At 40.5% G+C, this 25,071-nt stretch overlaps 1 protein-coding gene across 11 annotated transcripts in view; it reads left to right on the forward strand.

Annotated features, from left to right (window-relative positions):
* RBFOX2 (RNA binding fox-1 homolog 2) overlaps window positions 1–25,071 on the forward strand; it is a 268,119-nt gene that overhangs the window by 105,871 nt on the left and 137,177 nt on the right. Inside the window, exons 1-2 of one of the 11 annotated variants that reach the window (XM_087448973.1) lie at window positions 11,397–11,471; window positions 13,166–13,223. The exons of the other annotated variants lie outside the window; for them this stretch is intronic. Coding sequence (XP_087305099.1) covers window positions 13,209–13,223 — 15 coding nt within the window. The 5' untranslated portion in view covers window positions 11,397–11,471; window positions 13,166–13,208. Of the gene's footprint in view, window positions 1–11,396; window positions 11,472–13,165; window positions 13,224–25,071 lie in introns of those variants that run through there. 11 annotated transcript variants of the gene reach the window in all.

Here is a 25,071-nt window from a genome sequence, read left to right on the forward strand (position 1 = left end):
AAAAATAAGTGAACCAGGGGGGCCGGCCCCGTGGCTTAGCGGTTAAGTGCCCGCGCTCTGCTGCTGGCGGCCCGGGTTCGGATCCCGGGCGCGCGCCGACGCACCGCTTCTCCGGCCACGCTGAGGCCACGTCTCACATACAGCAACTAGAAGGATGTGCAGCTATGACATATAACTATCTACTGGGGCTTTGGGGGAAAAAATAAATAAATAAAATTATTGAAAAAAAAAAAAGTGAACCAGGGACTAAATTTTACTGGAGTTCAGAAATTGAAAGAGGTTAGGGTTTGCCAGAGCAGTGGATTTACAATTTCATCCAGGGTATGGGGTGGGACAGGGTAGGGGTGAGATGGAGTATGGGTCATGCCACTGCTACTAAAAGAAAACAGTGAAAATAGTTCACTGAATTAGGGTCAGGTACTTACCCTTCTAGAACTGTTGATGGACGTAGCCCGAGATTGGGGGAGGAAGACTGCATCAGTTAGCATTTTAAGTGGGGAACGTAAAGAAGGCAGCAGCTAATGTTAAAACAGCAGCAGGGGCCAGCCCAGTGGTGGAGTGGTTCAGTTCACGCACTCCGCTGCCAGCGGTCTGGGGCCCGGGGCACATGGGTTTGGATCCCGGGTGCGGGACGACGCACCGCTTGTCAAGCCATGCTGTGGCAGCGTCCCATATAAAGTAGAGGAAGATGGGCATGAATGTTAGCCCAGGGCCAGTCTTTCTCAGCAAAAAGAGGAGGATTGGCAACGGATGTTAACTCAAGGCTAGCTAATCTTCCTCAAAAAAAACCCAAAACAATAAAACCAACAACAGCAACAACTTAATCCTTGAGGAGATCACAATTTTTATGAAAAATTTAATAAATCTCTTATATTTATCTTATGGTTCCCTGGTTAGCTTTTGAGTACAATATTCTCTGTGTTAGAAACCCCTGCACGTTTATTCTTGTTGGGTTTTTAAAAGATGGAAAACTAAGCTAAATCATACACTGATAAAGACATCAAAAGGCCCATTTGCCAAATGCAAGGCTCACTTGTGTAGCAGTATTCTTAATGATTGCTGAGTATTTATGAGGTTCCCCCCTCAAAAGCCCACCAAATGAAGAACTCCCCTTTTCCCCTTTTTAGGTTCCTGAAACTTAGCTAAAACTCCCCGATGGGAGAAGGCTTAGGGAAAGGAGATTCTTTCCTTCTCCCTTCCCCCCACTCCATAGTAGCTTAATTTAAGTACCTTGTGGAGATAAAGATAAATGTGAGAAACTTGAGGATGAAAAGAGCATTAGAGACCAGAAGAGTCAGGGGAGGTCATATCAGGCTTAAAGTGGAAACTATGTTACAACCTAAGCAAGGGGCAACTGATAGGTCTATAAATAGGATTTTATCTCCTCATAGAAAATTTTTGGCATGGTTGTAGCTTCCCATGTGGGGGACTATTATATTTACTAAAAATAAACTGTGTTTCAGAAATGATTAAAGTAAGTCCCACTGAACTCATTTATGTTATTAAAAGTGTAGTCATAGCCTGAAAATAAGCTTATAGAGTTTGATATGTACTAATGTTTGGGAGAACTTTGATATTGAAGCCAGTAGATCTGGGGAGGAATGTCTGGTCCAGTCTAGCATGGTTTAGATGGATTACTTTCTCAGAAGATAACTTATTTCAGTTTTTTCTCCTAGTTCGGAAGAGTCTCAACCCTCAGTCTTACATTCAGACTCATAAATAGGCATTATAAGATAAATGTATCATCTAGGAAAGGTAGAGTAGTCTTCTCCAGAAATCTTACTGCTTAGTTAAAGCTACTTGGAGATGGCCATTCAGAGCAGAAGGGAATTGCCAATACCCTTGGTATCCCTTCTCGGGAACAAAAACCTTCAAGCTGTCCGAGTTTGTTTCTCACACTCCCATTATCCTGATTGTAGCCCTTTAAATTGTGTAGCAAATTCTTGGCATCTATCTGCCTGTCAGCTCATCTCTGACACCCCTGAATAGCTTGCTTTCTTCCTATGAGTACATTTGAAGTTAGCAAAAAGCATCTATTAATTTCAGAACCCTGTTAGAAGACTATGAAAAGCTGAAATTTAGCAAGTTGTAATATTGCTTAAAGTATATTTCTCAAAGTTATTTGGAATACTTTTCAAAATATAATTAATTGAACAACAGCACAGTATGACTCATGTACAATGTGTGTGTGGATTCAAGTAGTCACCAGAAATGGTCTCACAGACGAGTTGATGGCTTTAAGAAGTGAATTCATTTGCTTTTTTTCAGACGTTGAAACATGTTTTGGAGAAGTTAAATCATTTTTAAGTGCAAAAATGAAAGAGATTAAGCCATTTTTGTTGTAAATATACTGCCTATGCCTTAGTGCACAGGTTAAAAATCCTCTTCCTGCGGCACAGGACCTCGCATATACTTATTTCTCAAAGATGGCATCCAACTTTTAAATGATATGTTTTTGCATACTCAGTAGAAACCATATACATGTATTTAGTATTTTTCTGTTCTTTTTTTGGTGAGGAAGATTAACCCTGATTAACATCTGTTGCCAGTCCTCTGCTTTTTGCTGAGAAAGATTGGCCCTGGGCCAATCTGGGCTAACATCCGTGCCCATCTTCCTCTACTTAATAGGTGGGATGCCTGCCACAGCATGGCTTGATAAGTGGTGCATAGGTCCGCACCCGGGATCTGAACCCGCCAACCCCAGGCCGCCAAAGCAGAGCGCATGAACTTAACCACTACGCTACCAGGCCAGCCCTAGTATTTTTCTTTTGAATGAATAAATTGTAGATGAAAAATATTGTTGGCATTGATTTAAAAATTGTTGGACTACCTATTGACAGCTTGTGAAATGCTAAAACAGGGTCATATACTTCAAATGCATCATGATCACTAATTGCTTTAAACCTTTTGCTACTCTTGTTCTTTTTCTCCCCTTACAACCGCTCAACTGCCTTCGTTTCCTTCTTTAGAGAAGGAAACTGAAGTTCTTGATGTAGTATTTTCTGAAAGATAAAGAGAGAAGTTTGTGAAAGAAGTTTGGGAAGTTCACAGAATTCCTTGGGCCCCATACCCAAGTTTCTGTCTGTTCAATTGCTTTCATCTAATTTTGGTTTTGTGACTCACACCAATTGGCTGTTATAGTGGTAATTGTCACGGTAATAACAGTATATAGTGCTCTGTTTACGGAATAGTTAATATACTCTATTTTATTTGGGTCTGACAACATCCCTGTGAAGTAGGCATTATTACCCCCATTTTACAGATGACGAATGTGAGATTATATGTTCATTACTAGAATTCAGGAATTGTTAAGTTAAAATTTTATTTCTATCATTTTGGTGTGGAATGGTTAGGGACAGTAGATTAGGAGGATAGACTAGTTGACTTTTTGGCCTAGACTTCCAGGATTCTTTGAGAATCTCTATCTTAGTCATCAGACCGGCACACTATTAATGTGTATAGAGCTTTCTGTTGTTTCAAAAGAAATTGAATTTTGATTTGTAAGTTACAGTAAAATAGTTTACTCTTGAAAGCATCACTTAGGATTAAATTCAGCTGCATGTAACAGAACCACCCCCCGCCAAAGTGGCTTAAACAAGAGAGAGATTTTTTTTGTTTTTCACAAAAAAGAAGTCTGGAAGTAGGCAGTTCCAGGCTGATGTGGTGCTCCATGGTTGTCAAGGATCCAGGATCCTTACTGCTCTTTGCTTCTCTGTCTGTAGGATGTGGCCCAGATGGTTGCTACGGCTCCAGCCATCATTACCGCATTACCACGAAGCAGTTTGGAGGAGGAAAAGAGGCCCCCTCCCCTACTTAAGAAGACTTCCAGGGAGTCCCACATAACATTTCTATTAATATCTCATTGGCCGGAACTTAGTCTTATGGCCACACCTAGCTGCATTCTCAACCTCAGGGATTATCAGAGTGACCTGACCTTGCCTCCCTGTGGTACAGAAGACCATTCTGTAGCTTCCTTGGGAGCTTTTCAGCCAGTCTCTGCTGTGTTATCTAATAAAATGATTTTTTTCTTGAGATGTATACATATTTATGCAAACATTTTTTTTGAAAGTTAATGTGAGGTGGTAGGATCACTGCAGTTTCTAAGTTCAACTTTGAGTTTTTCAAAATCAGTTAGTTTATTGGGATTTCAAATTGTATAGAGTGAGCTTTTTACTAAGAATAAAATGTGTTCAATATTTAGATGTCTAGTCATTGGTAAAAGCAAAAGCATTTTTCCTTCAGTTTTTTGAAGCCTGGATAAGCCATTACATTATACGTTTCTTGGGGATAAAGAACTTAATTTTTTTTTAAATATTACATGATTCAATATTCAAAAGGTACGAAATAGTCACATAGTGAAAAGTTGCTCCCCGATTCCTGTCTTGAGTCCCCCAGTGTCTTTCCCTTAGAGGCAATGGGTATTTTACCTTTTTGTGTAGAATTCCTCGTTTTTTTCCTTATTAATTCAGTGGTAGCGTGCTATACATTGTTCTGAACCTTTCTTTTATCACTTAAAGATATATAGTAGAGTGTTTCATAATAGTATTTTAAGAGCTTCCTCATTCCCTCCCCACCCCTCAAGGCTATAGTATTCCATTGTATGGATGAACCATAATTCATTAAACAGGAGGATCTTATTCTCATATCTGCACCTGCTCTGTAAGTAACATCCCTGAATTGAATTTGAGTATGCAGAATATTTTAGGAATGAGTTATTTTTGGTGGTCGAGTATTCTAACTAGCTGAGAGGATTTTCCCTTCTTTAAGCACCAAGATGTTTAAGATTTAGCTGTTTCGGAAATAAATCCTTCTAAAATGTGTTACATAACTCTACAATTTATTTCTTCTAAACAGTATAATAGTAGGTACTTAATGGTTTTAACAAAGTTGTCAGCATTTGTTGACAACAATTGTTTAGGGCTATAAGAGAGTGATATTTCAGGAACGTTTGCTGGTTTTGCCTTACTAAATGGCCCCATTTTGATATCTGTCTACTTTTTGATATCTGCTTTTTAGATTTTTTTCTCTTGGTCTCCCTTGTTTCTGATGTGGCTGCCTCTAACGTAATATTCCTCTTTCCCCTGGTACTTATTCCCTACTGCTCCCTAGCTCTCTTTCCTAATTTGCTTTTTAAATTTTCAATGGGCAAGTAGCCAGATAACCAGGACAGAAATATTTCTAAAATAAAAATAAATACATTCGGAGAGAAGGCCTGGCAGAGCTTTCCTGCTGATGAAAGTGCATGAACATTTTGGTATTCTGGGTACTTAGAGGGCCTTTGCTTTCCTTGTTATTACCATGTTCTAGAACAGCTCTGTCCAATGGAACTTTCTGTGACAATGGAAATGTTTTATATCTGCCCTGTCCAGTATAATAGCCACTAGCCTCATGTGGCTCTTGAGCACTTGAAATGTGGCTGGTGTGACTGAGGAACTGAAAATTTAATATTAATTCATTTAATTAAATTCAGATAGCTGCATGTGACTTAACTAGTGGCTACTGTGTTGGATGCATGCTTCTAGACTCTAGATACTCAAATTCTATTCAGCAAGCTTGATTATAGTGGTGCTTGGATTGGGATGCAATTATTTAATTGGACAGAGCAGAAAATATTGATAATAGTATTAGAAGGGAGACCATTTGGAATATGATACTCAAATTAGCTTAAAGTAAGTGATTAAATTAGAACTGCCCTTTCATATTACTTTTATGATTATTTCAAACTAACATTCTAAAGCCATTGCTGGCATGTATTTATGGTTTGTAGCTATGATAAAATTTGGAGTCCTTTTGGTAACTAGGATGAAATTAGTTGCGCTCTAACTTTATTTATAGGACTTGGTTAGACAGTTGCCCGAGTGCCAGAAACTCCTACAAATAACTTTGACCTTCGCTAACAAAAAGTCAAGGGATAAAATGTTCCATAGTAAAAGGTCTCTCAGTTGTATATGATATACACAAAATACTACTTTCTAATGAAGAAATCTACGACAAGTAAGAAAGCAAATGAATAAATACATAAATTAATTATAGACTTTGATAACTGCTAGGAAGAAAATAGTGCAGTAATAGAGAATATGAGCTTGTGGAGAAGGACCTCCAACTAGATAGAGTGGTCTGGGGAGTTCTATTTGAGGAGGTGTTATTTAGGCTGAGATCTGAAAGGTAAGAAGGAGCCAGCCTTGCAAAGAATGAAGGCAGGATGAGAGATTTCAAGAACGGGGAATGAGGGGGCTAAAAGGGTGCTGGGGAGAGGGATGTACTTGCTCTGGATCACCAGCTGACATAAGATCAGTTTATTTAGAGCTTAGTGATTAAAGGGGAGATAATGCTATAAAATGAGGTTTGAGAGGCAGGTACTCAGCAGATCATATAGGACCTTAAAGACCATTATAAGGACTTTGGATAGAAAAAATTTTTAAGTGTAATATGACTATAGAATTAGAGGAGGGATATGATATGGTCTGATTTTTGTTTTAGAAAGTCCTTCTGGCTGCTGTGTGATGAATCTGTTGACGGGGAGCAACAGTGGAACTGGAGCAACTATTGCGATGTCCAGGAAAGAGATGATTGTAGTTTGGGTTAAGGTGGTGGCAGTGGAGATCAAGAGAAGTCACATAGGACTTGCTAACGGATATGATGTGAGGGGTAAGGGATAAGGGAAGGGTCTCTGTCTTTCGTAATTGCCAGGTAGTATTCTTATTGAGGTAGGGAACACCAAGGGTATGCCAGATTTCAGGGCTGGTGATGGTAGAGAATTAAGAGCCCAGTTTTGGGCACGTTATGTTTGACATGCTTGTGAGACAGCTAAGTAGTCATATTGGAGCATGAGAAGAGGTCTAGGCTAGGGATATGACTTGGTAATTATTAGCATGTTGACGGTATTTGAAGCAGTGGGAATGGATGAGACACTCAGAGAGAGAAGAGGATGACCCAAGATTAAGCCTCAAGGAATACTTCCATTTTAGAGGTCTGTTGAAGGAGAGGCCAGAAAAAGATAGAGAAGGAAGTAATCAGTGATGTAGGAAAAAAACCAGGGTAGTAGTTATCTCAGAAGCTGGAAGAAGAGAATGTTTTAAGAAGGTTGCCAACTTTGTTGAATCCTGCCAAGTGGTCAGATAAGTTGAGGACAGCAAAATGTCCATTGGATTAGGTAGCATGGGAGTAGTTGACATTGACCAGTTGGTTTAATAGAGTGGAGGGCTTAGAAACTTTGAGTAGATTGAAGAAGAAATGAGAGGTGAAGAAGTGGAAACAGATATAGACAACTTTTTTGAGATGTTTTACTGTGGAGTGGTGAACAGGGAAATGGTAGGTAGCTGGAAGGACGTGAAGAGTTGAAGGAGAATTTTTTTAAAACCATAGTTTCTATGTTTAGTCACTTACCTGTTATTGGTCATTTATGTTTTTAAAGTTTTTTGCTCTTACAAATTGCTACAGTGAGCTTCCTTCTATGCTTGTAGGGATTTTCTAAGATAGGTTCCTTGGAGGTGGAATTGCTGAGCCACAGGCCATGCATATTGCAGAATTTAATAGATATTGCCAAACCAACTTCCAAAATGGTGATACCAAGGTACACTTTCCCCATCAGTGTATGAGAGCAGAGGGGAGGTTTTCTGAAGATAGACATATGTTTATTTGCTGGCATGACAGTGATGAGTAGAGAGAGGAGAGATGGATGATGATGTAGGAGAAGAGTGGATGATTAACAGAGCAGCACAGTCCTTACAAAAGCACTGGGGGATGGGGTGTGAACACAAGTAGTGAAATGGGCCTTTGATGCGAGGATTCTTCCTTCGTTGTAACAGAATGTGAGGAGGAGGGGATGTATGCATTTCTAGGTAGGATTGTAGGTTTGGTGAACAGAAGAGACTATCTGAATGCTTCTCTTTTAAAATGAAATATTTGGATAGAGCAACAGCTAAAAGTTGGGTGGTAGGAAGAGGATGAAGTAGGTTTGAGGAAAAGGTAAGACATAGTCATTTTGGAGAGTAGGAAAGCTCACGAAGGCAGCTTTAGTAGGATTGCTTGGCATTATCAAGTGCCCAGTTGAGGTTTGTGATCATGAATATATAGTGAAGTCAGTCAGCTTGGTTACGTGATTTTTTCTCCAACAACGTTTAGCTGATTGGGCACAGGCACAGAGAGAGCAGAAAATGGTATTTAACCAGGATTGGAGTTTTGCCAAGTGGCAGTGGTGGAGAAGGCAAATGATTTGAAGGTATTTGCAAGGAAGGGATTATAATTATGGACCATGGAGTCAAAGTTGGACATAGGGAGTGGAAGACAGGACTGGAGTGGGTAGATAATGAAAAAGTGGTTGGGATGGGACTTCATGAGGTCAACAATTGAGGTGGAGGGGATACCAGAGCAAGTTAGTTGGAAGTATGCGAGGTTATTTGAGACTATGATTGAAACATAATAAGGAAAAACAGAGCTCTTAAGATAATACATTTTCCTCTTTCAGGGATGGTCACTCTGGGTTCTTTAAAAACTGGAGGTAAGAGCTCTAACAAATCTATTTGCCTATGGTTTTTCCACGAGGTGAGCTTGAAGATCTACCTTTTTCTCCATGTACGCATCCAGAGCTCACTGTAGACATCGTAGAAGGTAACCATAGTTCACAAGAGGTTTCCAGAACCATTCTCTTAACAATGTCAATCATAGCAACAGTACTTGCCCAGAGCCACAGCCTTCGGAAACTAACATACAGTGTGTATACACCGAGTTCCAAACCTCATCTCTATTCATTTATTGTTTGAAGTCTTGGTAATGGGCAGAGATAGAGCGCAGGGTTATATCCAGGGTAAAATTTCTAATGACTTTGGCAGTTTTGATTTGATTTTATCAGTAAATAAGTGTGGTATAGTTGAAATGATCTTCGAGTCTTACAAATTTGTCTTCAACTTTTAGCTCCTTTACTTACTAGCTACGAGACCAGGGGCAAATTATTTAACCACTTTTAGCCTCAATTTCCCTTCATGTGTGAAAAACATAAAGAGGGCCTACCTTACAGAGATACTGTGAAGATGCAATGAGATAATACATTCTGAGTAGATGGTAGCTGGTGGTGTTATACTGAAATCAGCAAGCAGGGGTGGAATACTGCCTCACTAGTTAGTCTTCCAGAGTGGTTTCGATCCCCTAACTGGAAAGCGCAACCATATCTACCGCTTTCTTCCATGAGTCTCTGCTGCTGCAGGATGACAGTACTCTATCGAGACCAGCTTCTCAGATTTTAATGTGCATAGGATCACCTGGGGCTTTTCTTAGAATGTTGTTTTTGATTCTGTAACTGTAGGATGGGGCCTGAGATTCTTCATATCTGAGAAGCTCCCAGTTGATGCTAAGGCTGCTGATGCTGGTCCATGGGTCACATTTTGAGGGGCAAACTTCTATTAGAGAACTGCTCTGTGGGAATCCTTGCTATTTTAAGCTGAGAGGAAATGAGGTTAACAGAGCCCCCTTCTTTGAACTTTTTTTTTTTTTCAAGTCAAATTCAGTTGGACCTCATATGGCCCATTTCTATAGCTCATTGTTGTGGTGAGTTTGTATTGTCTCCACCAGTCCTGAAAGTGAAAGGAGTATAAATTATGTACAGAGGGTTGCCTCGAATTTCTTTTGAAAACTTTCGGTGCCTGATTTCTCGGGTATATTTTTTCGAAATTGTGTTGGCTCCTCAGATGTACACACTTCCCCCGCCAGCCTTTCATACTCACAGAGAAACTTGAATAAAACATGCAGTCTCTTGAATTATTAGACTTTGAGGTAGAGAATCTAAAATGTGGCTCCAGACCCTTTCTGCCCACCAGACTCTTAACATTACAACACCCAGCATGAAAGCAGGAATTCAGGATGCATTATAGGGTTAGAATGACTGGCAGCCACCCGTATTGCTGTCCCAGATAATCTGATTTTTCTTTCTCAGAAGCAAGCATGCCAGACTTCCTCTGTGTGCCCTCGCTAGAAGAGTTCCTTCTCTGATGCTCAAATTCACACGTTCTCTCCTCTGAACTAATATGGAGGCTGATAAGCTTCGGAGTACAGTCACACAGTCTGATAAAATGTTCTTCTGATAGAGTGAAGTATGTGTGCATCTTAATCCTGGGTATCGGACTGTGATCTTTTTCAGAGTGTCTTCCTAGGGAAGAATTAATATACCTGTGTGTCTCTTCATCTGAATCCCGCACAGCAGTAAAGCATAGGTTTCCTTATTTGACTTGGATGATTTGAAATATTTTTTTTCTCCGACCTCTTTGTTTCCTTTTCTTCCCTTTTTTTTTTTTAAGGTAGGGAAATGTGGACATGCAGGAGCATGAATAAAAAAGATTCACTTAGGGCCGGCCCCGTGGCTTAGCGGTTAAGTGCGTGCGCTCCGCTGCTGGCGGCCCGGGTTCGGATCCCGGGCGCGCACCGATGCACCGCTTCTCCGGCCACGCTGAGGCCGCGTCCCACATATGGCAACTAGAAGGCTGTGCAACTATGACACACAACTGTCTACTGGGGCTTTAGGGGGGGAAAAAAAGATTCACTTAGCTTGCCTGTGGGTTTTTGGGGATTTTGTGTATGTGTGAAGAAAACACACAGAAGAGCTTGATTTCTGACCAGACTATCCACTCAGTTTTTAAAATTATGATGAGAAAAGGAAGAGATGCATTTAGGGTAGGAGTTTACAGATTCTCCCTGTGGTGCCAAAGAAGTTTATAATGGTTCCACTCGTGGGAGTTTTGGAGGTAGTTTTCAGAATTTTTGTGACATATTTAAACTTTTCTTATTTTATTTCAAGGATCTTTTTTCTCTTCCTTTGCTCCAGGAGATCAGGGATATCTTTATCCCATCTCGAACTTCATTAAAGGATAACACCATAAAGTGACAATGTGTAATGTTTTTTGTATTTGTTTTTTGATACTTGGTTAAGAATGAATGAGTATTAACAATTTTGTGTCTTCAAAGAGTTTAAATGGACTACAGACACTTAACAGTGTGATTTTAATACAGTTGTTTAGAATGGAGTATAGTGAGGTCTGGTGACTTAAGATTCAGGACATGGGCTATGAGACTAGAGAGGAAAGTTGCATATAAAAATTGATTATGGACATACAAAAGATTCTCAGTAACAGTTTATAGAAAGTCAAGATTTGTTTTCCCATTCAAAAAAAAAAGGCTGTCTCAGTTTTAGACTTGGAGGTTCTTACTCCTCTTTTGTACTGAAAATGAGGTGATCTTGCCTTCAGAGGAAGCTGAGAGGTTCTGCATAAAGAACAAGAAAAGGTTTGGGTGAGGCTGAGAAGAATACTTGCCCCACCTCTCCGAGCTTAAATGACCCGGGAGTTTAAGGTGGGAGGAGAGATAAGGTGGGAGGAGAGAAAAGGTGTTAGAAGCTCGCTTGTGGAAGGCACACTAAAGTGTGGAAGAAAGGGAAAAGTGACTTGACTTCTACCCTAGGAGAAAAAGCAGCTCCACTGTAGCAGGTAACTAAGACCGGAGCCCTCCAGCAGCAAGCATTAGGTAGGGCCAGTGTACAGCACCTGGGCAGGGCCTGCCTTGAGTGTGAGACTTGCAGACCTTACTTGGAGATTTTATAAGCAGGAGAGAGCTGTTTCAACTTGTCTGAGAGGAACAGAACCGTGAGGCAGCTGGAAGGTGGTAGGCCTCTTGTTTTTGTTTTTGTTTTATTTTGTTTTTCCTTTAATAAGTTGAAGAAGTGAAATATTTCTTAAAACATACAACCTTTTGAGAATGTATTGTGCACCTACTGTGTACTAGGTATTATACAAAAGACTCCATGGCCAAAAACAAATGAACTCTGCCCAGAAAGTGGATAAAGGAGGTAAGATTGGTAGGTACACAAATACCTGTAGTAGTAACTAGCACAGGTGGGGAATGCTATGTTACACACACCAGGCTTATAGAGGAGGGAGAGATCTCTTATAGCTAGGCTAGGCTTTTGGATTTAAACGTGGAAAAATGGGTAGGGCAGTAAGGAAAGAGCAGGGGCACTGGCGTATGGAGGAGAAGTTAGTTGTTTTCTGAGTAAAAACCACTAGGACAGATGATTTGATAATACTTGTTGTTCACCATTGAGCATATAATGGATAAAAATATGCCTGGTATAGTGGGGGCACTTAATAAATGTTTGAACTGAACTAAATTAGAAAACGTGGTCACCAGGGACATGGCAGATACTTTACGTAGTTATATCATTTGATCTAATTACAACAACTCCAAAAAGAATGTTATACCCAGTTTTTGGTTGAGGAAACAGAAGCCTTAGACAGGCTAAATAACTTTCCCCAGGCCATAATGATAGTAATTGTAGACCCAGATTTCAAACTCAGGCTTCGTACCCTGCCTTGTTTTCATGCTTAGTAAAGAATCTACAGCATGGTAGGGGCTCAAAATCCACTTGACTCTAAAATCCTTGTCCTTTCTCTCTTCAGAAGGGAGGCTATGTTGATCTGAAATATGGTGATAGTAATAAAAAAGATGAAGACCTATTTGAGATTATAATTTTTCATATGTTTTAAAATCTTCTAAGATTCAGAATTATTAGTGGTGAAACTATAGAAAGAATAGCAGTGTAAGGCCGACATCGCAGGGAGGGAATGAGGGTCTGAGCTGGTTCTGTGTTCATGTGTGGCTTCTGCAAGGGGCTCCGGAAGAATTGGGGCAGAGGGGAAGTTTGGCTCACTCCCCTTGATCTTGGAGGGCAGAGTTTTTTGATTGCTTCATTCGTGTTTAAAGAACCCATTTTAAACTAGTTTATGTCTAGCACTAGAAACTGGTGCTGGTGGTTTATTACCAACCCCACCCATCCCCGCCTTTTGCAATAATCTCTGTGAGTGATGGTTGTGTTTCTAGAATTAGAATGACAGAGAGAGATTCCCTGAAGGCAAATACAGAGAGAGTGTGCTGTACACTCCAGTTCAGACACACGGGGCTGGGAACTCCCAGAGAGAGAGAGAGGGAGAGAGAGGGAGGGTGAGAGGGAGGAGAGAGAACAACAGAACAGTCAGCTGGAGAGGAGGGAGGAGGGGGGAGAAGACTGGTTGTTTTAGATTTTTAAACTCAAGTGATTTGGGGGGGGGGTTTCTCCCCACCCCGAACCCTTGCCCCCCATTCTGGCACCTCCTTTCCTACAGTTCACTGAAGTGCCTTTTTGCAGTCCCGGATCAACTGACCGCTGAGTTTGAGCAGCCCGGTCTGACATGATGTACCTCTGGGTGAGTACAGAGTGCTGTGGGTGAGGGTTTGCACTTGCACATATAAGGAATGGAAAGCTGCGAGATTCTGCTCTTGCACAAATGGCCTTCCCTACAGAGCACAGACTGCCACATCCCCTTCTACTCACAGGTGTTAGATTTTTAAAACCTAGCAGTGATTGTGACATTGGTTGTTTTTTTTTTTTTTTTTTTTAATGTTGTTTATCTTGTTAGACTTAGGCGCAAGGGCTGAGCTCCCAGTGCAGTGCCATCCCCTGGGCTTGGTAGGTTTGGAGAAGGCAGATGGGGCGAGTGAAATGAGCCAGTCGCTTTAGGAACTTCAGTCTTCTGGGGGGTCAGGATCCACCTGTGTTTTGTTTTGGGGGCGCTGATGTTGATAATCAAACCATGACTATAGGTACTGAGAGCCAATAGGTGGCATGATTCTTAATTAGGGATAAGCTTTTATAAGTTTTTATCAAATAATTTTTATTGTCCTTCACAATAGTCTTGTGAAGTAGGTCACTGTTGTTATTAAAATTTTATGAGGAAAGTAATTAAGTCACAAAGAGTGATTTGCCCATAGTTAGAAACCAAGTCTATAGCAGCTAGAATAGTAATTAATAACCAGAGATTAGTAAAGCATTTTATATTAGCCAAGAACTTAATACCTTACATTATTTTAATTTATTGTTAACTATGGCTTTGTAATTTGGGATGGAGGGAAACATACTGTGATTGGAGAGCTTTTTAAGTTATGAAATGCAGTAACTTTTAGGAGAATGACAGGAAAAATAATACAGGAAAATAAATCCTGCTTTTTTAGTTGTGAAAACAAGAACATCTATAGTTCTTGCAAAGATGGCGGTATCCTCTTGAGCAGACAGCTGTTGTGTGTTGCTAAGGGAGTCTCCTAGATGTGATGCCTTTGGCTACTAGCCAGCTTTTGAAAGTTTCACTTTGCCCTTTGCCCTTCAGCCTAGATGTCTGGAATTGCAGAAACCTACTTGGCTCAGGCAGGCTAAATTTATAAATATCAGACGGCAGAATTTTAACTAGGTTTATGGAGATGGAGCTTGGTCACAGAGAGAGTGTGAGAGAGAGAGAGAGAGAGAGGAAAAGCTTCTTTCCTGCTTCTCCCTTCATATTTGAGCATGACCTTGAAATGTAGTTTCCTCTCCTATATTGATTTATTGTTGTAGTATTTGTAAGAAGTCAAAGAACTTTTCTGGCACCCTCATGTGCTTTAAGTAGTTTTCATCTCCCCTTGAACTAGGCATCTGTGTCGAGGGTCTTGGCAGCCATGTCGGTGAGACTAATCAGCTATCTGTTGACCAGAGGGTGGGTTATTCTATCTTTTGATTTGTTTGGAAGAGGAGTTATAAAAGGAAGCAAGTTAAATTAGTCTCATTTCCACTCATTTATGTTTGGTGAAAGCAGACAGTGATAGTCTGCTCAGTTTTTTCCTTTGTGCTTTTATTACATTTATTTGTAAATTTCCCTTGTCCCCTTTACTTGTTATCCCCAGAACAGAGCTTCCCAACCAAAGTACCACATGTTGGATTGAGATACGTGTATGCCAAGATAACACTTCCCCTCAACCCTTGGAGCAGCCAGGCAGGGCCTAGGATTCCTCTGGTCACTGGGACCACGGCTTTCTAGTTTGCAACTTTGTGCCATAAAAATATTACCATTTTCTGTGTGTGCCGTGACACCTGAAAGTTTGGGTAGCACTGTCTAGAGGGCAGAAAGTGTGTCAGCTCTCTCTGTTATCCACATCATCTTGCCCAATGCTGCACACATTTATTGGATTCATTGAAAATGTCCGGAAGGATAACTGGTAGCTGGATAACACCCAGATATCGAGAAGGAAATCTAAGTGATCAAGCATTAAGGGGAGGCACTGAGGAGGTGCTGTGGAGAAAACTTACTGGACGAGGAATAGGAAATTAGAGTTTTGTGTAGGCCGGTACCCAGCCAGGGGACAGGGGCAATCATTTAACTGTTCTGACCTCAGTTTCTGCATCCATAAGATACATCTTCTAAGTCTAAAATTCTGTAAAGCGAATTTTGTGTAGCAGTACGTATGCCAGGAAGACACTCAATCGTGCAAGGATGCTTAGGTCCTAGAAAACATGAGAAAGCTGTGAAACATACATCACCTCCATTGCCTGCTTGGTTTGGTACGAGCAGTGAGTGAAGGCACTGTTCTGAGTGTTCTAGAAAGATTACTGAACTGTGTTCACTTGTCCATACCTCTGAGTAGTGTGGACATTCTTAGAACCTGTAGAGCTGCAGACTAAAAGTTACAGCTCATCCAAGCATTTTGGTTGTGTAGTTAAATGTGGCTCATTAATTATTCCTGTGTGTCTAGAACTCTGAGATAGAATGCCATCTGTGTTCTATATATGCCTCTTTTCCAGATCTTCTCCGACTTTCCTATTGAGTCACCCTCCTTTCTAGTGAATTTGGTAGCATCAGGGGACAGCATGGTAGGTACAAAGCCTACGAGTTTTAAAGACTTTACTAGGCCTAAATCCCATCTCTGTCATTTCCAGTTGTGTGGCCGTGAACAAATCACTTAAACCTCTTTGAACCTCAGTTTTTTTCTTCTTCACATAGGAAAAATAATGCCTAATTCGTGGGATTATTGTGAAGTTTTGGGATAATCTATGAAACATGCTTCACATAGCGTATGGCACATAGCAAATGCTCAGTAAGTAACTGGTGCAAGCCAGCTTTTTTTTTTTTTTTTTTAAGATTTTATTTATTTATTTTTCCCCCAAAGCCCCAGTAGATAGTTGCATGTCGTAGCTGCACATCCATTCCAGTTGCTGTATGTGGGACGCGGCCTCAGCATGGCCGGAGAAGCAGTGCGTCGGTGCTCGCCCGGGATCCGAACCCGGGCCGCCAGCAGCGGAGCGCGAGCACTCAACCGCCAAGCCACGGGGCCGGCCCCAAGCCAGCTTTTTTTTTTTTTTTTTTTTGTGAGGAAGATCAGCCCTGTGCTGACAGCTGCCAATCCTCCTCTTTTTTGCTGAAGAAGACTGGCCCTGGGCTAATGTCCGTGCCCATCTTCCTCTACTTTATATGGGACGCCGCCACAGCGTGGCTTGACAAGTGGTGTGTCAGTGCGGAGACTCATGATTCCTGTACTGAGGGAACTTACTTGTTTGATGATTATACAGTGTACATCCAGTAAACAAAATTATAGACCACTTATTTAAATTCCCAGAAGTCAGGTTGTGTTCTCCCTGTCTGAGTTGATCTTAGCTAGACTGTACCAAGCTCTCTCTTACTCATATTCTATATGGATGAATTTCTGGATTTCATTTTGAACTGTTGTTTTGTCATAGTTCAATCCTGTCTTTTTAATAGATCAGTTCAGCCAACATTTAATGAATGCCTATAATGGGTAGAGGACTGTACTACCAGCTATTATAGATACAAAGATGATTAAAGACTTCCCATGCCTTTAAAGAGTTTATGACATAGTGGTAGAGAGTATGTGTACACAGATAATAATGATTTTTGTATGATGCTATCATTAGAAAGTGCTTTTATACGTTATCTTATTTCATCCTGACAGCAGTACTAAGGGCTAAGTATCATTACCTCTATTGTACAAGTGAGGAAGGAGACCGAGAGAGAGTACATGACAGTTAGTAAATGGCAGAGCTGGAATCTCAACCCCATCTTATTTAATTCTATGGCTCTTATTTCTTTTCATACCATCCTTTTTTGGAAGAAGCTGAGGTTTTTGTTTTGTTGACTTTAAACTGTTTATTGAGTGATCACGTGTGTGTTAGGCATATACCTCACTTAGTCCTCAGCACACCTGGGAGTTAGCTATTGTCTTCGTTTTACAGAGGAGAAAGCAGAAATTTCAGTAACTTGCAGAGGTCAGATTTGAACTCGGGTCTGTCTGACCTCAGAGCTTATTACACCACACTGACGTCTTCTTTTGTTTGTTCAGCAGTGTCCAGTTTATCCCTGCTACCATTCAGCATGATACAGACTAGGGTAGAGAAATGAAAATAAGGTAACCTGAATTGTTTCCAGTCTCCATGAATTAGATGACAAGTTACTTAACTGTATATGCCTTGATTTTCCAGGTTGTGAAAAGGATGCGATAGTTCTTGGGAACATTAGTGGAGTAATCTTAGCAAAATGCGTATCAGCCGTTTTAGAAATAAAGTAGTGAGTAACGGATGGCTTTATCATAAAACATGGAAATCATGGACTGTGAGTCAAAAGACATAGTTTTTGGTCTCAGTGGTACCATCTGTCCATGTATGACATTTGTAGCAGTAGTTTGTCTAATCTTTAAAATGGGGTTACTAATACGTACCAGATTATTGAGATAATTATGTTAAAGTTTTTTGGAAGCTATGTTTTGCTAAACAAATATAAGGTAATAATAATAATAATGGCTTATTATTCAGGTTACAGTCAAGCTAATCTTTTTATCACTATTTTGCCATTCTAATTGGTCTATATAGTTAGAGAACTAGACTTAATAGGAAATTGAGTTATCACAAAATGTAGAAACAGTTCAGTTCAGATAACATGGGAGGCCAGATACTGTGAATAGATACTGGGCAGTGAAAAGCCATTAAAACATTTTAAGTAGGATTGGCTGAAGTGGAGTTTATAATTAGATTTGTTTTTTAAAAAGATATCTACACAGATTAGAGGGGAGTAAAAGTTCAGAGAGAAGTTAGGTGATTGTTGTGTAATAAATAGTCTAAGTGATGGAGAAATGGTAATGGTAACATATGCCAGAGAGAAGTAAAGCTGTATGAGAGATATTCAGAAAGTAAAATTGAATGGATATTGTCATGATTTTAAAGAGGACCAAGTTTTTTGTAGGAGGGAAGATGCAGGGAGTCATTGCCTTAATGCTTTGAGAAGGTAAGATTGGCTTTAGGAGTAGGGGGAACTCTCCTGTTTAACAAGAGGCAAAGCAGGTAGAGGCAGAAGAACTAATGGCATCTAGGAGTTCAAAAAAGTCTTTATAGGGGAGGAGGTAGGTAAGTAGAGTGGGTGAGGAGTAGAAAGGGTTATTAATTTTCCAAAAAGGAATAGTCTGGTGAAACAGTATGTGTGTTTGGGAACCACACATAATTTCTTGTGGCTGTATATGTGGGATGAGTGGAGTAGTGGTGGATGAAAATTTAAAATTTTAGAGGCCAGATTATCGAAGAGTTTAAGATTTTCGTTTGTTTGTTTATTCCAGTAAGGAGCCATTGATGGATTTTAAGCAGGGTTAGGTATGATTAGATTTGCATATTAGAAAGATAACAAGAGGGTTCTATTATTATTGCAGAACTTATATTTATACTTTGGGTGAAATTGGTTTGATGCATATTTTAAAAGCTCAGAACTGTAAGAGCCTAAACCAATGATTATATTAATAATATGAGACTCAAGCAGTTAACACATTATTGATGACTACTGTGTGCTGATCACTTTCTAAGGGTTGGGAAAAGAGCACGAACAAGACAAAATTCTTTCCCATAAAGAGTTTGTATTTTTTAACTAGGAAAAGAAAATTATAAACATATAAACAAACAAGATAATTTCAGGAACTAGTAAGTGCTATAGAGAAGACAGAGTAATATGACCTTGAATGCTTTAGCGAGGGTGAAAAAGACCTGAATGATAAGAAACACCGTCCTGTTAAAATATGGGAGGAAAGCATTACAATCAGAAGGAGTAGCAATACAAAGTCCTCAGATAGGAACAAGTTTGGGGTATTCAAAGGACAGAAAGAGAGCTGGTATGGTTGGAGTATAGAGAACAAATGTAGGAAGATAAGGCTGGAGAGGTAGGCGAGGGCTGGATCATTCCCCGTAGTAGAGATTTGAATTTTGTTCTGGTGAAATTGAGAAGGTATTGGGAGATTTTAAGCAGGAGAGTGACTTTCTTTAGGAAAATTGGTAAGGGAGGTCCAGAAGCTGTTGCTGCAGTCTAAGCAAGAGGTGATGGCTTAGACTCTGGAGGGCAATTTGATAGGACTAAAGACGATTTTCACGTGTAGTGAGATGAAAGAGGAATCTGGGTTATTCACTTTCGGCTTGAGGAATAGAATAGAGGATAGAATAGAGGATAGAAAAGACAGCAGAACAGAGTACACAGAAAAAACAACATTTATGGTTTGGACTTGTTCAGTTTGAGATATCTATTAAACATCCAAGTGGAGAAGTTCAGTGGCAATTTAATAAGAGTTTAGAACTTAGAAGAGAGATGTGAGGTAGAGATGTAAAGTTGAGATTCATCAGTGTGTATTTAAAGCCTTGGGAGAAAATGTAACTAGAGAATAGGGCTGAGGTCGAAGCCCTGAGACATTTCAGTAAAGATCTGAAGATACTGAGAATTGTGTAGTGTAGGAGGGAAACAAGGCAAGTATGTGGTATCACAGACTCTGGAGAAGAAAGTGCTAGGTTTGGATAATTTTAGACCAAGTAATTTGGTCATTGGCCTTGGTAGGATGGTCATTGGTGAACTTGGTAAGAGCCATTTCAGGTGGAATGATGAGAATAAAAAGCCAATTGGAATTGGAATGCTGAGACAATGAATTTTGTTTAGTTGTGGAGCAGAGCAAAGAACTGGGGCAGTAACCGGATGGGAGTGTGGGTTCAAGGGAGGATTTTTAAAAGATAGGTGATGTTAGGGCATGTTTTGTGTCAACAGGAAAGATCCGGTAGAGGGGAAGAAAGTGAGGATGCTGAAAAAAAAAAAAAAGAAGCTAATTGTAGGAGCAAAGTGTGCTATATCCAGCACACACAAGAGGGATTGGCCTTAGATAGAGCCAGAAAGACTTTTTTGTTTTTAATAGGAAGGAGGGCAGGGTGTGTGGATTTAGAGCCAGGTAGGCTGGTGGCATTGGTTGGAGGGAGAAGAGGGAGTCCTGATTGTGTCTTCGTTCTTTATACATGTAAGATGAATGTAGCTGAACATGGAAGCATTGGGAGTGGAGAAGTAGTACTGCAGATTTGAGGAGAGAGGACAAGGTGTGAAATAGTTGTCACCTCAAAAAATAGGAGGTGAACTTACTAGAGAGATACAATAGGCTTAAGATCTGTGGTCATAAACTTGATGTGAGGGTGGCAAGTCAGTTGTGTGATTTTTATCCATCCATCGTCTGTTATATAGATGCGAGAGAGGAAAAAGTAGATAGTTGGATTTAACCAGGAGATGAGATTTTACCAGATGAGTTAGACTAAGAGAAAAAGGGGCAAGGGAATTAAGACTTTTGGAAAAGGACTATGTTTAGTGTTGGATCCTAGAATTGAACATGAGGAGGAATAGGAGTAGTGAAAAAGTGGTAGGATCAACTTGCAGATTAGAGATCTCAAGGAGGTTGGAGAATTGCTGGAGTGGGAAAACTGCTAGACAAGCAAACTTGATAGTGTAAGTGTAAAATGCTTGAGATTTTTGGAGTTGGTGCGGCTATTGGTGATGACAATGCTAGGATATGACGTTAGGTAGGTAGCTTAGGTGAAGTGAAAAAATATAGATGGTGCTATAAAGACATTAAAACAACAACTAGGAAGCCAAAGTGTTGGATGAGCCGTCTGTGTGGATGTTGAAGTGGTCAAGAATGATAAGACTAATAAAGGAGATGAAGACAGGGAGCCCTGTGCTAAGACTTGAAGAGGTCAGCAGGTGATGTGTTTCAAAGGATCTGCATTTTGGAGGGAAGAGAAGTGGTTTGGAAGTGGTATTGGAAAGCAGGGAGGATAACTGTACAACACTATATGGTAATGGGGAACAGGGATGATGCTTGCCCCTGCTGAGGTATGTGATGGGTGGAAGAAAAGCTCCTACTGCAGAAGAAGCAGTATTCTCAGGGGCAGTCAGGTATCCTTTGAGCAAAAAAGGTGAAGGGAACATGAGAAAAAAGAGAGCGAGTGAGTATATAGAAGACTTTGCTGAGGATAGCTCATGACTTCTAGGGCTTGGGAGGGCAAGGAAGAGCAGGAGATGGGATTAGGAGAGTGGAAGTACAGAGCTGTAGGGGAGGAGCCATCTGGAAGGCTTGGACTTCTGATGATGACTGACATGAATGTAGATATGAGCCAGGATGGAATTGTTCCAGAAAGCTCATGAAAAAACACAGGGTAATTAGTTAAACCTTTAAGCCAGAGCAATGGTTCTCAAAGTTTGTAGTGCATCAGAACATACAGATTGTTGAAACCCATCTCCAGTTTTAGATCCCTTAGATCTGGGTAGAGCTGGGAATTTACATTTCTAAATAAATTCCCAAGCGATGGTGGTGCTGCTGGTCCAGAGACCACGCTTTGGAAACCACAGGTCCAGAGAAACTAGTTGTGGCTAAGTAAGCAGCTATTGTGAACTGTAGCACAAGATGATGTGTGGCCTGGGTGATAGGCAGAGGTTTCCTCTGGACATCTATGTTAAATTTGGCAATTTAAGGAGAAAGTGAGTAAATGATCATTTTTTTTGAGGGGTAGTAATTCCTAAGTGATTATTTCATTATCAGTAAACATTTATTGAATATTTTATACAGCAAAATGAGGATACCAAGAGTTGTAAAGTATTTTCTTTCTCACGGATAATGGGTAAAAGGACACAGAAGTTAAATAGATAAATAACCATATACTGTAGCAAAAACTAGATGCCATTTAGTAGGTAGTAAGGGCAGTTGTCAATAGGAGTTCAGAAAAATGGGCCATCACTGAAGATGGGATTGGTTGGGGAAGGTTTCTTGAAGGAGGTACAATTTAAGCTAGATTCTGGCAGAGGTAGAGACAAGCCAGATGGAGAACTGACATAAGCAAAGGTATAGTGTCAAGCATGAACATGAAACTTGACGACTACTCATGAGTGCTATTGCTTTCATCCTGGCCCAAGCCACCATTATCTTTTGCCTATATTATAATAATTTTCTAACTAGCATCCCTGCTTCTATTCCTCTCCCCAGCCCCCTCCCCGAAGTCTGTCCTCAACCCAGTAGCCAGAGTAATCCTTTGAAATGTCACATTATATTGCTCCTCTGCCCAGAACTCTCCAGTGGCTTCATATCTCACTCAGCATAAAAGTCAAATACCCTATACTGGCCTATAAGGCCCTATGACTTGTTCACCTGGCTAAGTCTTTGACTTCATGTTCTTCTATACTCCTGGCCATTCTTTGAACATACCAAACACACCCTCGCCTCAGGGCCTTAGCACTTGCCTCTCCCCACCTCCAGATATCAGCGTGACTCCCTTGTTTGCCTGAGATCGCTACTCAACTGTCATGTTATCATGAGCACCCTGTAAAAATGGTAATCCCTACCTCTTTGTCCAGCATTTCCCATCCTCTTTTCCCCATCTTTATTTTTCTCCATAGCACCTACCACTACTTGATTTGCTGTATATTTGTTTATTGTCTTGCTCCTCCAACTAGAATGTAAGCTCCATTAAGGCACTGGTGTATCCTCTGTGCCTTGGAAGGTACCTGACACGTAGTAGGTACTGATTGGACGTTTGTGGAGTGAAAAGAAGGGAGGAAGGAAAGTTTGGGGAATAGTGAAGAGAACAGTATTATTGGAAGAGACAGGAATGGAAGAAATGATTTGATGGATAAATTGGAGAATCTTAAACACTAAATCACTTTGTTGTTAGTGCTGTCAAATCAGTTCCAACTCCTGGAGGCCCTGTGGACAGCAGAGCAGAACCCTGCCCGGTCTTTTTGCACCATCCTCTCACCTTCCGGCACTACATCAGACAATGCTCCACTACTATTCATAGGATTTTCATGGCTAATTTTTTCAGAAGTGGGTGGCCAGGTCCTCCTTCCTAGTGTGTCTTAGTCTGGAAGCTCTGCTGAAACCTGTCCATCACAAGTGACCCTGCTGGTATTTAAAACACCGGTGGCATAGCTCTCAGCATCACAGCAACACGCAGCCACCACAGTATGACAGCCGACAGACGGGTGTGGTTCCCTGACTGGAAATGAACCCGGGCCGTGGCAGTGAGAGCGCTGAATTTTGACCACTAGACCACCAGCTCTGGCTACTAGATCACCCTTCTGTAGAAAATGAGGAGTTCTTGAAAAGTTTTTCGGTACAGCAATATTGAACCATCCTGAAATAGTGTGTTGTAATTGAGTTTTGTGGATAGAATGGTTTGGGAGGGACTAGGAGCAGGGAGATCAATTACTATTGGGTAGTCGTTGGGTAGCAACTACGGGTTGTTCAGGTGTGAGGGAAAAGGGCCTTGGGGTCAGGGTTTGGAAGTTGGAATAAAATTTTCAAGTAGAGATGAAAGCCTGGGGCGTGAATGCTGAAAGATGGTAAGCTTCCAGTTGTGGAACAAAGCTGCATTGTTTTAATATGTTTGTTTTAATATGGCATTTAGCCTTAAACAATCATCCTTTGTTATGTTTCAAACCAGAATATGGAATTTTCTTGTTGTAAAATTTATAAACTAGGGAATAAATTTGGAACCAATTAAGCAAATATGCATTTTCATAGATTTTAAATTGTGTGTTTGGAGAGTGAGAAAATCAGCGTGGTCAGAGGCACTCGTGTTGGTGAGGAGGGGGAAGGAGGGGGCCGCAAAGCCCAAGACCCATTTCCTCAGGTCTCTAGTTTCTTCTTGCAGTGAGTAAAGGACATTTTAGGAGCTCTAGTCTTCCTTCATTAGCCCCCTTTTTCTCTTCTTGTTTCTGGAAATAGGTGCTGCTTTTGAAACTTGTGATCTGTTTTCCAGCACTGCATTCATGTTTAGAATTGACGTCCTTCTCTGAGTGTGAGCCTGCTACTCCTCTTCACAAATGCGTTTTCAGCATCCTTCACTACTATTAAATGAGATGACATATAGTGCTTGTAATGTAAGGCCGGCATAGATAGGCACTCCACAAATATTGGTTGAAAGGTTAATTAGATATTCTTAGTGTAATGAACTGTCTGTGTAGCAAAGTATCCAACTAAAATATTGGGTTTTGATTCCACTTAAATCTATAGGTTCTGTACTATCTTATTTGTGTATTAACTCATACGGTGTCTTACTTGCTTATGTGAATCTAGATCATTAATTCAGAGGTTAAATAAATCAAAGCCTATCTTTTATTCTTTAAATAACTGTCAAGTTATTTTTTCTGAGTGTGAGATGAACCCTTTGATCACTGGCTGTTTAGCCAGATTGCCATATCCATGAAAATCAGAAATAACTGATTATAGCTTCATTGTATATTACATGGTATGCTGGTTACAGTTCTGTTCCTGGCTCAGTCATTAACCTGCTATGTGATTATAATAAGTCACACAATCTTTATGCTTTTGTGTCTCATCTGTAAAATGGGGATGATATTAATTCCCAGTCGCATTGTTGAATTCTGTTCCTCAGGTAAACTGACATCTAAACAAAAACGTTCTTGTTTTTATTTTATTTTATTTTTTTTTGGTGAGGGAGAGTGGCCCTGAGCTAACATCTATTGCCAGTCTTCCTCTTTTTGCTGGCTCTGAGCTAGCATGTGTGCCCATCTTCCTCTATTGTGTATGTGGGATGTCGCCACAGCACGGCTTGATGAGTGGTGCATCGGTGTGTGCCTGGGATTCAAACCTGTGAACCCTGGGCGGCCAAAGCAGAGCACACGAACTTAACCACTACACCACCAGGCTGGCCCCCAAAAAAAACATTCTTAATGATTTATTTTGTTTATTGTACTTGTAGTTGCCAATTAGATAAAAAGCAGTATGATATTTTTTGCGAAGATTAGATTGCAAGTCTCACTAAACATTACAATTTAAAAGCATGCCAAGATGGGGGGGAACATGTTTGGGGGGGAACAATTGCTGTTGTTTGTATATTCCCCTGTGCTATATTTCATTAATTTGTGATGCTTATTTTTATCC

This window comes from Ceratotherium simum, chromosome 25 (assembly GCF_057802395.1).
Source record: "Ceratotherium simum simum isolate JZ-2026a chromosome 25, ASM5780239v1, whole genome shotgun sequence".
Lineage (NCBI taxonomy): Eukaryota > Metazoa > Chordata > Mammalia > Perissodactyla > Rhinocerotidae > Ceratotherium > Ceratotherium simum.